Here is an 18,257-nt window from a genome sequence, read left to right on the forward strand (position 1 = left end):
ATTTTCTTATACAATGTCACCTTATTAACCAATGTAAGAACAGCTCGTATTTATGAGATTGGGATAGCTTTTCAATTTTTACTTTTAATGCTTTTAACTTTTTCTCTGATATACTTGAACTTTTATCTGTACCTGCTTATGTAAGCCAACGTTGGGATTTCTTTTTTGTTTTTTGAGACAGTGTCTCACTGTGTCGCCCAGGCTGGAGTGCAGTGGTGTGATCATAGCTCACTGCAGCCTTGACCTCCTGGGCTCAAGTGATCCTCCAACCTCAGCCTCCTGAGTAGCTGGGACTATAGGCATGCCCCGCCACACCTGGCTAATTTTTGTATTTTTTGTAGAGATGGGGTCTAACTATGTTGCCCAGCCTGGTCTCAAACTCTTGGGCTTAAGTGATTCTCTCGCTTCAGCCTCTTGAGTAGCTGGGACTACAGCTGCTCCTAAGGTTTTAAAAAGTGCCTTGGAATAAGAGCAGCAGCTGCCATTGTTCTGTCTGTGATGTTCTGTTACGTGCATATAACCTTTGAGTTTGTTTTCTTTCCCAGGTATGAAAGGTTACAGAAAATATGCTCCATAGCCCTGGTTGGCAAATACACCAAGCTCAGAGACTGCTACGCCTCTGTGTTCAAAGCCCTGGAACACTCAGCCCTGGCCATCAACCACAAGTTGAATCTGATGGTGAGTCCTGGCCTGGTCTTTTGGCTATCTCAGTAATTCATGCCAATAGCACATGTTCCAGAGGGGCAAGTTTTGTTAAAGGGTCCCTGAGATCACCTCCAGGACCTATGATTCACCAGAAGAACTCACAGGACTCAGCATGTAGTTATACTCATAGCTAAGATTTATTATAGCCAGACAATGCAAAGCAAAATCAGCCAGGGAAAAGTCGTGCAGGGTGAAGTCTGGGGGTAACGAGGCGCAAGCTTCTAAGCGCCCTCCCCTGGTAGAGTCCAGTGAGTTGTGATAATACATGCAAACTGCCATCTACTAAGGAAGCTCATTGAAGACTTGAAGCCCAGGGTTTTTACAGGGGGCTGGTCACATACGCACCCTTTGCTTAACACTTCCCAAAATGCCAGCCTCCCAGAAGGAAAGCATGCAGCAGAAACTATGTTGTCTGTACAGACACTTTCAGCGCAGTGAGCTTCTCCTATCAGTTCTTGGAATGATGGGAACCCTCCCAAAGTCAGAGTTTCCAGAAGCCAGTCAAGGCTCAATCTTGTAGCAAGCCTTTCCAAGGGCAGCAGCTAGGCTTGCTGTGTAAACGGTTTTCTTTTTTCCTTTTTTGAGACAGAGTCTCCCTCTGCCGCCCAGGCTGGAGTGCAATGGCACGATCTCGGCCCACTGCAACCGCTGTCTTCACTGTTCAAGCAATTCTTGTGCCTCAGCCTCCTGAGTATCTGGGATTACAGGCTTCCGCCACCATGCCCAGCTGATTTTTGTATTTTTAATAGAGACGGGGTTTCACCACGTTGGCCAGCTGGTCTCAAACTCCTGATCTCAGGTGATCTGCCCGTCTTGGCCTCTCAAAGTGCTGGGATTACTGGCATGAGCCACTGCGCTTGGCCTGTGTAAACTGTTTTCTACATGTAGGTTTAAGGCACATTTCTGAAATTAGGCTTTGCACATTCAGATGAATGAGCATGCTTGTCATGCTCCTTCAAGTACATCGTAATTGGCTAACAAGAAAATAATAGGATATGCCGGGCGCGGTGGCTCACGCCTGGTCTCAAAGAGCTTTGAGATTTAGGCGGCGATCACGCGTCAGAGATCGCGACGGTGAAACTCGCCTCTACCAGGTCAGAAATTGAAGCCGGCGTTAGGCGAGCGCCAATTAGTTACCGGAGTTGAGGCAGGAATGGTGAAACTGGAAGCGGAGCGCAAAGAGCCGGTGATTGCCTACCGCACTCCAGCCTGGGCGACAGAGCCAGACTCCGCTCAAAAAAGAAAAAAATAATAGATATTTTTCCTTTTTTTGGAGACAGAGTCTCGCTTAGTCGCCCAGGCTGGAGTGCAGTGGCCGACATCTCGCTCACTGCAAGCTCCGCCCGGTTCACGCCATTCTCCCGCCTCAGCCTCCCGAAAAGGGACTCGCAGCCCGCCAATTTTGCATTTTAGCAGAGAGAGACGGGTTTCACCACAAGCTAGCCAGGGATGGTCTCTCGATCTCCTGACTCGTGATCTGCCCGCCTCGCCCAAAGTGCTGGGATTACAGGCGCGGAGCCACCGCTACCGCCATTTTTTCCTTTAGCATTGGAACGGAATCTAGATTTAAAAAATACTATATTCCCCTCTCTAACTTGGAAGAATGATAGCTAGCAAACAGTGATTATTTGTTTTGGAAACTCAGTATTGTGGAATAACAGAGGTGTAGTTATCTTATATAGCTTGAGTATATTCTTCCATATAAGAACGGAAGTAGTACATGTTTAGAGTAAAACATTTAAACAAAGCATAAGCCAGGTGAAGTAGTTCACACCTGTAATCCCAGCCCTTCGAGAGGCTGAGCCAGGTGGGTTGCTTGAGCCCAGGAGTTGAAGACCAGCCTGGGCAACAATGGGAGACCTCATCTCTATAAAATCTTGAAAGTTAGCCAGGTGTGATGGCATGCACCTGTAGTCTCAGCTAATTGGGAGGCTGAGGCAGGAAGATTGCTTGAGCCCAGGAGTTTGATACTGCAGTGAGCTATAATTGCACCACTGCGCTCCAGCCTGGGTGACAGATTGAGACCCTGTCTCCAAAAAACAAAGCAAAACAAAATAAAGCATAAGTCTAAAATGCAGAAAGCAGATTCCTCCTCCCTGATATCCCACTTGTTACCAGTTGGATACGTATGTTTATATATATATCTCACATTTATATTTAATTATATTCAATATGAGTATATCATTGTGTAAGCAAGCCTTATCATCTTGACTTAAATGGCAAAAACTTTGTATGATGAGTAAAAAGATCCATTTATATGTTAAAGAAATTTAATGACTTCCACTTTGACACCAGCTTAGGAGACCTAGCTGCTGTTTCTCTCTCTTCTTTTTAGCCTCCTTTCCTAATCAGTTTAAAAATTTTTTATTTTATTTTATTATTTTTTAATTAATTAATTAATTTTTTTTAAGACGGAGTTTTGCTTTTGTTGCCCAGGCTGGAGTGCGGTGGCACAATCTCGGCTCACCGCAACCTCTGCCTCCTGGGTTCAAGTGATTCTCCTGCCTCAGCCACCCGAGTAGCTGGGATTACAGGTGTGCGCCACCACGCCTGGCTAATTTTTGTATTTTTAGTAGAGACAGGGTTTCTTCATGTTGGCTAGGCTGGTCTGAAACTCCCGACCTCAGGTGATCCACCTGCCTTGGCCTCCCAAAGTGTTGGGATTACAGGCGTGAGCCATCGTGCCTGGCCTATTTTTTAATTTTTGTAGAGATGGGGTCTCGCTATGTTGCCCAGGCTGGTCTTGAACTCCTCAAACAATTCCTCCTGCCTTGGCCTCCTAAAGTGCTAGGATTACAGGCATGAGCTACCATGCCCGGCCCCTAATCACTTTTTATTTTTGGCTTTCTAAGGACTAGTTTACTTCCCATTCCTCCCACTCCTCCAAGTTGCCTGCCCCGTTATATAAAAAAAGAAAACAGCAATAGAAAAATTGCCATGACATATACATTTTATAAAGCCTTTAAAAATTTGTATCTTAAAGTTTATTTGGATAGTCTTTTTTTCTTTTCTTTTCTTTTTTCTTTTCTGACACAGGGTCTCGCCCTGTTTCCCAGGTTGGAGTGCAGTGGTGCGATTTTGGCTCACTGCAACCTCCGCCTCCTGGGTTCAAGCAATTCTTGTGCCTTAGCCTCCCGAGTAGCTGGGATTACAGGTGCCCGCCACCACACCTAATTTTTGTATTTTCAGTAGAGACAGGGTTTCGCCATGTTGGCCAGGCTGGTCTTGAACTCCTGGCCTTAAGTGATCCACCTGCCTTGGCCTCCCAAATTGCTGGGATTATAGACGTGAGCCACTGCGCTTGGCCAGATAGTCATTTTTACAGAAGAAATACTAAACTAATATAGATAGAGAGGGGCTGTTATATACATAGGAATTGGTGCACATGATGCTTCATCTGATAGGATTCATTGACATTAGCTTCTCCTAAGTACTATTTGAATTGTTGCCTTGTCATCTTCCTTCTAAGGTTGAGCTGCATCTGTCTCTCTCTCCTGGTTTGCTGCAGCTGCAGCGGCTTCCAGGCTGGTTTCCAGCTGCCAGTCTTCCCTGTCTTTGCCACACTCTACCAGAGTGATCTTTGTAAAATCTTTCTCGGTTCTCTTTGTTCCTGTCATCCCTTTACTTAAGATCTTTCAGTGGTGTCTCAGTCTGTTCAGGCTGCTGTAACAAAGTACCATAGATCAGGTGGCTTACAAACAACTGCCATTGGCCGGGCGCGGTGGCTCACGCCTGTAATCCCAGCACTTTGGGAGGCCGAGATGGGCGGATCACGAGGTCAGGAGATCGAGACCATCCTGGCTAACACGGTGAAACCCCGTCTCTACTAAAAATACAAAAATTAGCCGGGCGTGGTGGCGGGCGCCTGTAGTCCCAGCTACTCGGGAGGCTAAGGCAGGAGAATGGCGTAAACCTGGGAGGCGGAGCTTGCAGTGAGTGGAGATCGTGCCACTGCAATCCAGCCTGGGCGGCAGAGCGAGACTCCGTCTCAAAAAAAAAAAAAAAAAAAAAAAAAAAAAAAAAAAAAACAAACAACTGCCATTTCTCTCTCACAATTCTAGAGGCTGAAAGTCCAAGATTAGGGTGCCAGCATGTAACCGGGCTCTGGTGAGGGCCCTCTTCTGGGTGCAGAGGGCCAACCTCTGGTTATATCCCCATGTGGCAGAACGGGTGAGGGAGGTCTTTGGGGCCTCTTTTATAGGGGTACTAATCCTATTCCTATGTGCTCTGCCCTCTTGACCTAATCATCTCTCAAAGACCCCACCTACCTGCTAATACCATTTCTTTGGGAGTTGGGATTTCAACATAGGAATTTTGGGGGATCACAGACATTCAAACCATTGCAAGTGCCTTCAAGTGTCAACTCTGTGTCATGGCTTCTCAGCCTCGTCCCTTGCCTTCCTCCAACTAATCAGGTCTGTCCTCTCGCTGGGTGGGGCCTTTTTTGAGGGTCCCAGAGTGGCTACCACTTTCTGTCTTTTTCCTCTGAGGTTTCATATAAGTGGCTCCTTTGCTGGAGATTTCTTTTTATTTTTTGAGATGGAGTCTCGCTCTGTTGCCCAGGCTTGAGTGCAGTGACACAATCTAAGCTCACTGCAACCTCTGCCTCCTGGGTTCATGTGATTCTCCTGCTTCAGCCTCCCGAGTATCTGAGATTACAGGCACCCACCACCACGCCTAGCTAATTTTTATGCTTTTAGTGGAGACGGGATTTTGCCATGTTGGCCAGGCTGGTCTTGAATTCCTAACTTCAGATGATCCGCCCGCCTCAGCCTCCCAAAGTGCTGGGATTACAGGCGTAAGCCAATGCACCTGGCCTGCTGGAGATTTCATACCCTTCTCCCCTCCTCTGTTTGTCTCCTGCACGCCTTCCCTGCTGTGTCCCATCACACACATGCTTATCTTGCTTCTGCTCTCCTCTCGGCTGGCTTCTTGAACATTACCTCCCCAGAGCTCTTCCTTGATGTCGATCCTTCCTGTCTTTCCTCCAGTGTCCAGTTCTAGTGATCTCCCAGTTGCTTTTTTTTTTTTTTTTTTTGAGACAGGATCTCACTCTGTCACTCAGGCTGGAATGCAGTGTCACGATCGGGGATCATTGTAGCCTGGACCTCCCAGGCTTAAAGGATCCTTCCGCCTCAGCTTCCCAAGTAGCTGGGGCTACAGGCACGTGCCACCCCACGCAGTTAACCCCTAGTTACTTCTGCATCGTTCTCTTCTTTGTCTGTCATAGCCATTATCATAGTATAGTGTGGATGCCCATTTATCTGGTTTTGTAATCTTTCTGAAAGATGATAAGAGCCACAAAACAGAGACTATGTTTTCTATCCCTAGTGCCCAGTACAGTGTTTGCATAATAAGTAATTATTGAATAATGTGTCATAGTATTAGATGGCTGTAGTATTTTTGAGTGTTTATTTTTCTTAAATACTCCTTTTATCTGTTGTATGTTTTTTAGTACATAGACTCCATCGATCTGGAGAAGATCACTGAAACCGAGGACCCTGTGAAATTTCACGAAGCTTGGCAGAAGCTATGCAAAGCTGAGTGAGTACCAGGGCCCATGCACACCAGTTAGGACAGGACCATTGTACTTTTTCTGTAATGATTCAGTCTACCCTAATTGCTAACTTTCATGCATTTTGGAAGGTAGTTTGGAGTACTTGTGGTCTTTGCAGGTGGTTGTGCCACCATCATATGCATTGATTGGAAATGTGCCATGTTAATGCTGGTGGCATGTGCATAGAAATGGTTTTATTTGGGGAGGATGGGGATACTGTACTGGAGGGAAAGTGTGTTGATTCTCCTGAAAGATGCAGAGATAAATCTTATGTATACAAAGTTAAAGTATAAGAATGACAGCTTTTTTTTCTCTCTCTCTTTTTAAAAAGTGAAAGCAAGTTTATTAGGAAAGTAAAGGAATGAAAGAATGGCTACTCCACAAGCAGAGCAGCCCTGAGGGCTACTGGTTGCCCCTTTTGTGGTTATTTCTTGATTATATGCTAAACAAGGGATGGATTATACATGCCTCCCCCTTTTAGACCTTATAGGGTAACTTCCTGATGTTGCCATGGCATTTGTAAACTGTCATGGCACTGGTGGGAGTGTAGCAGTGAGGATGACCAGAGGTCACTCTCATTGCCATCTTGGTTTTGGTGGGTTTTGGCCGGCTTCTTTACTGCAACCTGTTTTATCAATGAAGTGTTTATGACCTGTATCTTTTGCTGACCTCCTATCTCATCCTGTGACTTAGAATGCCTGACTATCTGCGAATGCAGCCCAGTAGGTCTCAGCCTTATTCTACCCAGCCGCTATTCAAGATGGAGTTGCTCTGGTTCAACATTTCCCCTCTCCCTTTTATAAGAGAACTCTTATTACTAAGGGTTGCAGAGGGACAAAGCTCCATCTTCTGTAACTTCTTCGTGTTGAATAGGGGCAATGACATTCCTCCCTAACTATTAGAGTTTCTTGTATTTGGGGTAGAGAAGAGGTCAGTCAGAAAGCGTCAGATGGTGAGGGCCATTCACAACTCTGAGTTCCAACAAAAGGTGATATCTGGAAGATTAATAAATGTTTAATTTAAGAAAACATTGAGTAAGCTTATTCTGCATTCCTACACAAAGAGTACAATAGCAATATATTCCACAACAGTAAAGCAAAAAATTACCCCAAGTAAACTAAATTAGAAGGCTTTCCGTGAACTGGGCAACTATTGGAACCAAACTGATATGCGGTTGCTAGCTGACTTCAGTACATGCCCAGAATTAGAATACTGATCCCAATTAGAATTAGAATTAGAATTAGAATTAGAATTAGAATTAGAACACTGATCCCAATTTTTACATTACCCATCCCTCTTTTTTTTTTTTTTTCCCGAGATGGAGTCTTGCTCTGTCTCCCACGCTGGAGTGCAGTGGCATGATCTCGGCTCACTGCAACCTCCGCCTCCCAGGTTCAAGCAATTCTTCTGCCTCAGCCTCCCGAGTAGCTGGGATTACAGGCATACACTACCATTCCTGGCTAATTTTTGTATTCTTAGTAAAGATGGGTTTCACCATGTTGGCCAGGCTGGTCTTGAACTCTTGACCTTGTTATCCACCCGCCTTGGCCTCCCAAAGTGCTGGAATTACAGACGTGAGCCACCACGCCCAGCCCTGCTCTTGTTTTTTTCTGAGCTGCAGTCACAGATCACTGATTATCTCACAGGAATAAGCAGGGTCAGTCTAAATTGCAGAAAAAAACTTCAAAAACAACCAATGCATCTAGAATCTGTAATAATAACAGGTAGACCATAGTTCTTGGAACATAATTTTTTCTCTCTCCAGTTTCCCATTTTTACTAAAGACAAATCATGGTAAGAACAGTTTGCTTTATTATACTTGGCCTGATTATTTCTATAAAGTGCAGCAAGAATAATTATTTTTCACATGGGCTTTTAAAATTGGCTTTGATGGAACCTTATTCCATAAGGAATCTCAGATAAGACCTTTTTTAAAGCTAAGCCCAGCCATGGGTTTGTACCCTCAAATACCTATGAATTGGGTAAATTCCTCTCCTTTTGAGGTCCCAAGATAACTTGAGGCTCCTGGACCTGTCAGAAAGTGACATTCTTTAGTTACCACAGGTCAGAAACCGTGTACAGGGACTGTGTAGACAAGGTATGAGGCCAGTTTTCCCAAGGGGCTTGTATTGGCTTTATAATTCAAGTTTGATTCTTTACAGGAAAGCACACCATTCCAGTCAAAGCCTTGGTAATATAACCAGTTTCTCCCTCCAATTGTGTCCTGTTGCAAAATAAAAAAGATTCTTATTGCACTTATGCAAATAACTATATTACCATAAGTTAAGAATAATCACAAATAGTTTCCAAATTCTGGACAAATCAAGTAGAAAGAAACAAATATGCCAAATATGCTCCAAATTTTGTTCACAGGAGTATACTTTACTCAATTGTTATAAAAGAACATTGAGTAAAACTGTTCAAAAGAACAGTTTTCTTGACTCTGAAAAATAAAACAAAAAGGATCAGCAACATTTTAAGCAAAGCAAAAAATATTAATTTTTTATTAGTTCATTCCATGGAGCTAACTCCTGTTCTACTTGATAGTCATGAATATTTCAGCTCTCCATGAGAGTCCTGAAAGATTTTCCTCTATTCTGCTGTCACAATCTCCAAAGTGATCAGAAACCTGCATTGAAGAACACCTGTTAGGGTTCTATAGTTGATTATTAACTACCTTCTGAAGAGTACCAAAACAATACAATTGTCTGTGGGTGACAAAATGTTTTAGGGCAGCCACTCTTAAAGCCACAATTGACTAGGAATTTGTTACATCTGTGGCTTACAACAATTTTACATAACAATGATAATTTTTAATAACATACACTAAGTCATATTAGAATTATAGAAGTTTCTCATAATTTTGGAACACATACCAATAACATGTTTATACAAATACAGCCCAAAGAAAGCCAAACACCATTTCATATTTGACAGTGCTTTTTGTATAATTTTTATACCAAATATACCAAACTTCACCATTGTATTAGTGCATTAAATTGATGTCAAACCCAATTTTTAATAAAACCTTATAGATAAATCTATCCAATTTTAATTAGTTTGACCATAAGGTAAGATTTTTACAAACCTTCTATAATCCTTTACAAGTTTTTTTTTTTTTTTTTTTGAGACACAGTCTCTTGCTCTGTCACCCAGGCTAGAGTGTAGTGGTGTGATCTTGGTTCACTGCAACCTCCGCCTCCTGGGTCCAAGCAATTCTGCCTCAGCCTCCCCAGTAGCTGGGATTACAGGCACCTGCCATCATGCCTAATTTTTTTTGTATTTTTGTAGAGATAGGGTTGTATCATGCCTAATTTTTTTTGTATTTTTGTAGAGATGGGGTTTCACCATGTTGGCCAGGCTGGTCTCGAACTCCTGACCTCAAGTGATTCGCCCACCTCAGCCTCCCAAAGCGCTGGGATTACAGACATGAACCACCACGCCCGGCTCCTTTACAAGTTTTTGTTAAAGAGCAGATCAGTGCTCTAAGAGAAATCTGTTGTGCTTTCATTTCAATGTTCAATTTATGGAAAACCTGAATATACCTTTAACTTCAGCCAATGTCCACACGCATAATTTCTTTTATAAGATTACTCTTTCACAAACCTTCTACAACTTGCTCAAACTTTCAGCTTTATCTTATCTAACTTAAAAGAATCCGTTAGCTGGATGCGGTGGCTCACGCCTGTAATCCCAGCACTTTGGGAGGCTGAGGTGGGTGGATCACCTGAGGTCAGGAGTTTGAGACCAGCCTGGCTAACATGGTGAAACCCTGTCTCTACTAAAAATACAAAATTAGCCAGGTGTGGTGGTGCATGCCTGTAATCCCAACTACTTGGTAGGCTGAGACAGGAGAATCGTTTGAACCCAGGAGGTGGAGGTTGCAGTGAGCCGAGATTGCACCATTGCACTCCAGCCTGGGCAACAAGAGTGAAACTTCATCTGAAAACAAAAACACGAAGCAAAAAACAATCCTTTAACCTTTTAATCTAGGCAAAAAAAAAAAAAAAAAAAAATCCACATTTCCATGCCTTCTTATAATCTTTTACTAAAAACACATTTCACTTTCCTTTTACAACTTGCATGTAAAACTGTTTCTTCAGTAGTCTCAATTACAGGTTACACTGTTAACTCTCAGCAACTTTTACTTTTGGTGAAAAATCTGGTTAGTAAGCAATTTTAATTATGTACTAGGTATGGAGCCTAGGACACTAGATAAGGTCTGACCTTTTCTAGCATAGCTAGGGGGCATGACTTTCAACATGTCCCCAGGCCTTATCTAGAATCTAATGCTCCAAAGTAGGTAAATTGAACAATTTTCAAAAGTCAAAGCAGTTTATGACCTTAAAGCATTGAGAAAACCTAATCTGACCTGCCTAATTTAGACCAAATGTCTTTATTTTCCCAATAATCTTTAAAGCTGTTTTTATTACCCAAAGATTACTAAAGTTATGTGAACTAAAAGTCATTACGATTTTTACTTTTCTTACAAAATACTTGATTTAAGCCTTACTATTTTTAAACCAATTAAAGCTTTTTTTTTTTTTTACATCACACATACAATACATATAAATGCACAGACAGAAAGAAGATCCAGTAGCTGTAAGCACCCAAATATCAATCAGAAAGGCTTATCCCCTAAACTAGGAATTGAACCCTGAACCCAGGTTGCCACTGTGATGGTGGAGACCGAGAGAAAGTACTGCCACATGGTTACAAGGTCAAGCTCCCAAGGACATGAAACAAGATGAGAGGGAACCCTTATCCAGTTTTTCTTCAGGGACCTACAGCAAAGTTTGTGATTGACCAGTTTGCTGGGATGGCTTGAACAGCAGGCTTACAGGGGTCCTAGGCCCACATCCTATCCTAAGGTACCCCTCGTTATAACAGAATAATACGGAAAGACACACAAAGCACACCAGATTCACTGTAGCTTAAGAGTAGCCTCACAAATCCTTTTTACCATTAATCAAAACTTTACAGAGGAGATAAACAGTGATTTTTACCATTCATTCAACCAATTTGCACAGAGAGAAGCCAGAAGTCTGACCAGTAAAAAATTCTTAGCCTTTTGTCAGTATGCTAGGCTTCTGGGTTCCCTTTCCTTGAGCAGCCCTAGTGACCTGGCTGGCTGCACCACAGCCCTGGGGGCCAAGCTACAACACAAAGGAAAATTATCTTTTCCCGTTCTGGCCAGAGCAAAATATGTGTGACAAAACGACATTAGCCACTCTCCCTAGCACCCAGTATCTTACTGGCAAGGCTCAAACTTGTCCCCGGTTGGGCCCCATCATCATTAATCCAACCTCTGACCAGGAATTTCAACTTGTCTCTGGGCAAGATGGTCGCCTTGAGCAATAGAAAAGATAAGAAAAGGAAAGGAGAGAGAGGGAGAAAAGCATTGCCCGTGGCATTTTGGGGAAGGCAAAGCGCTCAGGGAGTCCAGAGAAAGACACACCCATTGCGGCGACACTGAAAAGTTCAGGTGGCTGCTTGTCAGTCCTGAAGGGATCTTTTCCAGGAGTCTCATCAGCTCTCAAGTTTCCCCTTTTGGGGAGGAAAAAGCTCCCCATGTCCCATGGTCCTGTACATGCCTAGTTCTGTCACCCATAACTATCAGCAAAGAGTGCAAGGCAGAATAATCCAAAGAGAATAGCAGTTAACATCCCATAGTGCCAAACCCATTCTTAGCAGAGAGGGACTTTACTGAGAGTGGCCTCTAACCCCCTAAACCTTAGGAAGGACTCTAACCTTCCTAAGTTGTACCTCGAACCCAAGGTCAGTCAAGCATCCTTGCCTTTTATTGAGAGGAGCCTTTAACCCTCTCTGTCTTAGGAGAGACTCTAACTCCGCTAAGTTGGGCCTCTAACCCAATCCCATCCTTTACCTGGGTATATGCACCCCACTTACCCAAAGTCAGCCAACTGGTGCACACAGATGATTTTCCTTTGGGTACGGGGGTCTCTTCAGTGTTGTTCCTTCTGTGTTTCGCTAGAAAGATGTTACTGGAGGCCGGGCGTGGTGGCTCATGCCTGTAATCCCAGCACTTTGGGAGGCTGAGGTGGGTGGATTGCCTGAGCTTAGGAGTTCGAGGCCAGCGTGGGTAACATGGTGAAACCCCATCTCTACTAAAATACAAAAGATTAGCTGGGCGTGGTGGTGTGCGCCTGTAATCCCAGCTACTCGGGAGGCTGAGGCAGGAGAATTGCTGGAACCCAGGAGGCGGAGGTTGGAGAGGGCTGAGATCGCGCCACTGCACTCCAGTCTGGGTGACAAGAGCAAGACTCTGTCTCAAAAAAAAAAAAAAAAAAGAAAAGAAAGATGTAACTGGACCCCACCACGTACTCAGTATTGTTCCTTCTGTGGTTGCAAAATAGATGTTACCAGAAAGGGGTCCCAATCCAGACCCCAAAAGAGGGTTCTTGGCTCTCGCTAAAGAAAGAATTCAGGGTGAGTCCATAGAGTAAAGTGAAAGCAAGTTTATTAGGAAAGTAAAGAAATAAAGAATAAGCTACTCCATTGACAGAGCAGCCCTTTCTCTCTTGATTATATTTTCTTTTCCACATGTCTTAGATTTTAGGTTTTATTTTGCAAGTAATTGACAGAACTCTTGGGGGCAGCATTGCATCATGAGGTTAGCATGATCCTCCTGGGTTTTCTGTTGAACTGTGTTGCTGTTGTGTTTGCCTAGGTCGCTAAAGTCTTCTAGCCAAGAAATTTTCATTTGCCACTACTTAATTAGCATTTGAAATCTTAGGCTGATTTTTCCAATTTAACTCTTTCTGATGATATAAGAGATCTTAACATTTTTATAATAGTGCTTTGAAAGAACCTTAACCTATTTTCATTCAGTTTCTTTTCCCAGTGCCATTCTTAATTGAATTGGGTTTCCCAGTTAGTACACTCTGATGCCACAAAGACTTATCATACAATATATATTGAGGTCAGTTGTGAGAAATTGTCACAATTTCTTCATAACATTGGGAAGATTTCAGAAAAAAAGTTCAGGGTGTGAAGTCATATGATTGATTCTGAAAATAGAGCTTGAGCATAGTCACTAGTGATTGGAGCAAGCATTGCATGAATGGCTGAAAACACTAGTTAAAAAAAAATAATGGATAGTCAAGTTTACCCTCATTTTGTATTGATTTCAGTGGTATTCTTGTGCCTGGAGGCTTCGGAATCAGAGGAACATTGGGAAAACTCCAGGCGATTTCTTGGGCAAGGACAAAGAAGATTCCTTTTCTGGGTAAAACTCATGTTTATTGACCTTGACTATGAGTTTATTAGATTTTTGACACCTAGGTGGGGTAACACTAAAGGTTTGTTATCATAAAGGTGTGAACTCGGATTTGAAAGTTCAGGTGCCAAATAGTCTGCTATAGGGTCAACAAACTATATTCTAAATTTGGCCCACAGCCTGTTTTTATAAATAAAGCTTTATTAGAACACAGCCACACCAATTTGTTTATATATTGTCTATGGCTGCTTTTGTGGTCCAACGTCAGTTTCAGACCCTACAGCCTAGAAGATTTACTATCTGAAAGAGGCTAGAATCTTTACTATCTGACCGTTTACAGAAGATGTTTCTCACCCTAGGAGAACTTGCTGCTATTCTGGCTGGGTAGCAGAGGCTGGGAGGAGGCTCCATCTGCAACTATGCTTACCTTCTCCAATTCCCACCTCACTCTCCAGAGTAGCTGGGACTACAGGTGCACACCACTGTGCCTGGCTACTTTGTGTGTGTGTGTGTTTTAGAAATGGGGTCTTGCTGTGTTGCCCAGGCTGGTCTCAAACTCCTGGGCTCAAGCGATCTGCCGGCTTCAGACTCCCAAAGTGCTGGGATTACAGGCTTGAGCCACTATGCCCGGCCGAGTTGAGCCTTTTTAATGCTTTTCTTCAAATTGTGAAGTATGGCTTCTGTACCAGGGAAACCAGAGGAAATGAGACCTTGACGAGGGAGAGGCAGCCCCGTAGCTGGGGACTCAGGCAGGAGGGGGAGTGTGGAGAGGCTGTGTTTCCCACTGTGCAGTGGACGGCTGGGTGGGTTTATGAGCCGATTGGACAGGCTTTTAGTGCCAGCAGACCATTTATTTCCCCCCATTACCTGCTCTTTGATTAGCTTCTTAGACTGTCTCCTCTTAGGATCCATTTTCAAAATAGAAGCCTGAAGTAGTTACCTGGATACCTTGTTTCCTTTTACTGGTCTAAGCTCATTGGGAGCCATTGTTTTCTTCTGAAGTTTCTGTCTAAATGTGGGTAATGTTCCTCAGACTATTTTAATGGTATGGAATGGTTTGCAGGTCTTTAGCTTTTCCTCTAGCATAGCATCTCTTTATGTCCCAGCCATAAGGAACTTTCTGAAATCCCCCTCACCGCCACCCCCACCCCCCAGCATTCAGCTGTTTCCTGCTTACTGACTTCTGTTCTGGCGTCCCTGATATATTGATTGCTCCCTTCTTTGTTTCCCCTGTGTACTTCTTATGTATCTATCGGAGGAGCATCTGGGATGCTCTTTGGCATGTGTTTAGTGGAGAGAATTGGTGGACTGCAGTGAAGGCAGAGCTGGGTCTGGGAGCATCCCTGTGGCAACAGGCTTGGGCGACACAGGTCTGCCTGTCTTCATCACTGAGCACTCTGTTCAGTCCCATTGTGTGTCTCCTTCCCTGCTGCCCACCATGCTCAAGCCCACCGTGGAGTCTCCACCCCCCACCCCCCACTGCTGCTTTTCCTTACAGTGAAGGTTATGGGGCTGTCCTGCAGGTTAGCAGCCTGATGTCCTGTAGGCGCTCACCCTCTGGCCAATCCTGTGTTTGTGGCTGTGAAGTCACCATGAGAAGGAGTGGGAAATCTTAGCCCAGGAAACTCCCTCCGAGTTGGGGTGTTAGATGTTCTCTGAAGGAATCAGGCACTGCAGCCCACTGAGATGCCTCAACTCAGGGACAAATCTAGAAGGTGGCAGATTGGTCTCAGGGACTCACTCTTTCTTTCTTCCTTCCTTCCTTCCTTCCTTCCTTCCTTCCTTCCTTCCTTCCTTCCTTCCTTCCTTCCTTCCTTCCTTCCTTCCTTCTTTCTCTCTCTCTCTCTCTCTTTCTTTTTTTTTTTATTTTTATTTTATTTTTTATTTTTTTATTTTTGGGGCAGTCTTTCAAGCTCTGTCGCCAGGCTGGAATTTTCCAGTGGCTGGCGATCTCGACTCACTGCAAGAAACCTCCACGCCTCCGGGTTCACGCCATTCTCTGCCTCAGCCCCTCCCGGTAGCTGGGACTACGAAGCCCACAGCTTGGCAGCCCGGCCCAATTTTGTATTTTATTAGAGCAGTTTCCACCGTGGTCTCGATCTCCTGGCTGCTGTGATCCGCCGCCTCGGCCTCCCAAAGTGCTGGGATTACAGGCACGTGAAACCACCAGCCAACCCTCTCTTTCTTTCTTTCCACTTTCTTTCTTCCCCTTCCTCTTCCCCTTCCCTTCCTTCCTTCCTTCCTTCCTTCCTTCCTTCCTTCCCTCCCTCTCTTCCTTCTTCATTCCTTCCCTCCTTCTTTCTCTCTCTCTCTTTTTTTTTTTTTTTTTTTTTTTTGAGACCAGAGTCTCACTCTGTTGCCAGGCTGGAGTCGGGCACAGAGCCGCGATCTCTGCTCGCCGCAAGCTTTGCCTCCTGGGTTCATGCCATTCCCCTGCCTCCAGCCTCCCAGTGGCTGGGACTGCAGGCGCCCACCACCCGCCGGCTAATTTTTTTGTATTTTTTTTTTTTTTTTTAGTAGAGACAGGGTTTCACTGTGTTAGCCAGGATGGTCTCGATTTCCTGATCACCGTGATCGCCACCTCGGCCAACCAAAGTGCTACAGGATTACAGAGGCGTGAGCCACTGCCAGCCCTCCTTCACCTCCTTTCTCTTTTTTCTTCTCTTTCTCCTCCTTCCTTCTTTCTCACCCAGGCTGGAGTACAGTGGTGTGATCTCAGCCTCACTGCAACCTCTGCCTCCTGGGCTCAAGTGGTCTCCTGCCTCAGCCTCCCAAGTAGCTGGGATTACAGGTGCCAGCCACCATGCCTGGCCAATTTTGTATTTTTTAGTAGAGGCATGGTTTCACCATGTTGGCCAGGTTGGTCTCGAAACTCCCTGACCTCAAGTAATCCTGCCCACCTGCCTTGGCTCCCGAGGGTGGGTTACGAGCTTGAGCCATTGTGCCCAGTTGACTCTGCACTTTTCTGACCTTGTGTTCCTTCTTGTCAACTTTGGGACTTAGGTGGCTTCTTGATAGTCTAAGCCCCTGCCCTGCTCTCTGGGGATTGTTCTGAGGGACAGCAGGGAGCAAAACAGGCAGTCACGCTCTCTGGGACTCTACATTCCAGATAGAGCAGGCAGCCAACAAATGAACCCAGAAAATATGAACAAATACAAAGTGAGTTCATTTTGCTTTACATATGTGGCTTTTTTTTAAAATAGGAGTTTGTCTTGGCAGGATGCAACTAGCAGTGATAGGACTTGCAGAAACTGTAACTTGAAAGGTAAGTTTGAGGTTCAATGACATTTATTTAAAAATTTTTCTCTTCAAATATTTTTCAGCATTATTGGTGAATTACTGAACTCTCTTTCTTAATCTTCAGATGCTGATTCCAGGGTAGGCCAAATCTCGAAGTTCACTCTGGTAAGAGTGGCTTGTTTATCTTTCTGGGTCAGTCATTGTCACTTGGGTCTGGCTCTTGCCTAAATTCATAAGGGCTGTGGCTGGGTGCGTGTCCATGCAATGCCAGCACTTTGGGAGATCAAGGCAGGCGGATCACTTGAGGTTGGAGTTCGAGACTAGCCTGGTCAACATGGGTAGAGCCACAATTCTCTGAAATGCAAAAATTAGCTGGATGTGGTGGCGTCTGTAATCTCAGCTACTCGGGGAGGAGCAAAGGCAGGAGGAATGGCTGGAACCTGGGGAGGTGGAGGTTGCGGTGAGAGCTGAGATCCGTGCCACTGCACTCCAGCCTGGGTGACAGAGGTAGGGAGACTCCCTCTACAAAAAGGGGGATCTATTATTTTCTTTAGCACCAGAACATTTTTAAGTTATATTATTCAGAGGCCCGGTCTGCGCTCCTGTAAGCCCAGGCTGGAGTGCATGGCGGATCTCAGCTCACTGCAGCTCGCCTGCAGTTCCCGCCATTCTCCTGTCCTCAGCCTCCCGAGTAGCTGGGACTACAGGCGCCCATACATCATCCCTGCTAATTTTTGTATTTTTAGTAGAGGCGGGGTTTCACCGTGTTAGCCAGGATGGTCTCGATCTCTGACCTGCGTGATCCACCTGTCTCGGCCTCCCAAAGTGCTGGGATTACAGGCTTGAGCCACAGCGCCAGACCAAATTATATTATTCTTATATTAAACCCTTTGTTCTTGATAGTCCATCTTCTCAGCTATGCTTTAAAGACAGTCATAATCCTGGACTGATTTCTCTTTGTCGCAGCTTTCAAGCTTAATGTTTAGGAAAGGATTAAATTGACTGTGACAACAATTTATAACATCTACTATAAATAAATGAGCTGCCCTGTCTCCAGACTCATCGCCAGTCTGCCTATTTTCCACACTGGTGGTCATCTGTCTTTCTAAAACAAAAGTGACAGTGATTCTGCTGCCAGTCCTCATCTTCCATCAGTTTCTTTTCCCTTAACATATTCAGTCCAGGATTCTGGGCTGGGTCCCAAAGCCATTGTGCTCTGTCACCTGCTGCTTTGCTGATTCATCCCATGGCATCCTGATTCCTCCCAGGCTTTGAGTTTTTTTCTGTTTTGTGTTTTTTTTTTTTTTTTTTTTTTTGAGACTGAGTCTGGCTCTGTCGCCCAGGCTGGAGTGCAGTGGCCGGATCTCAGCTCACTGCAAGCTCCGCCTCCCGGGTTTACGCCATTCTCCTGCCTCAGCCTCCGGAGTAGCTGGGACCACAGGCGCCCGCCACCTCACCCGGCTAGTTTTTTGTATTTTTTAGTAGAGACGGGGTTTCACCGTGTTAGCCAGGATG

The 18,257-nt window shown here is 44.7% G+C and overlaps 1 protein-coding gene across 1 annotated transcript in view; it reads left to right on the plus strand.

The window, feature by feature from the left end:
- The window catches only part of CTPS2 (CTP synthase 2), a 124,978-nt gene that overhangs the window by 27,538 nt on the left and 79,183 nt on the right, over positions 1 to 18,257 (plus strand). The window contains exons 9-12 of the mRNA XM_031660604.1: positions 546 to 678; positions 6,161 to 6,249; positions 13,417 to 13,511; positions 16,706 to 16,762. Coding sequence (XP_031516464.1) covers positions 546 to 678; positions 6,161 to 6,249; positions 13,417 to 13,511; positions 16,706 to 16,762 — 374 coding nt within the window. The remainder of the gene's footprint in view (positions 1 to 545; positions 679 to 6,160; positions 6,250 to 13,416; positions 13,512 to 16,705; positions 16,763 to 18,257) is intronic.

This window comes from Papio anubis, chromosome X (assembly GCF_008728515.1).
Source record: "Papio anubis isolate 15944 chromosome X, Panubis1.0, whole genome shotgun sequence".
NCBI lineage: Eukaryota > Metazoa > Chordata > Mammalia > Primates > Cercopithecidae > Papio > Papio anubis.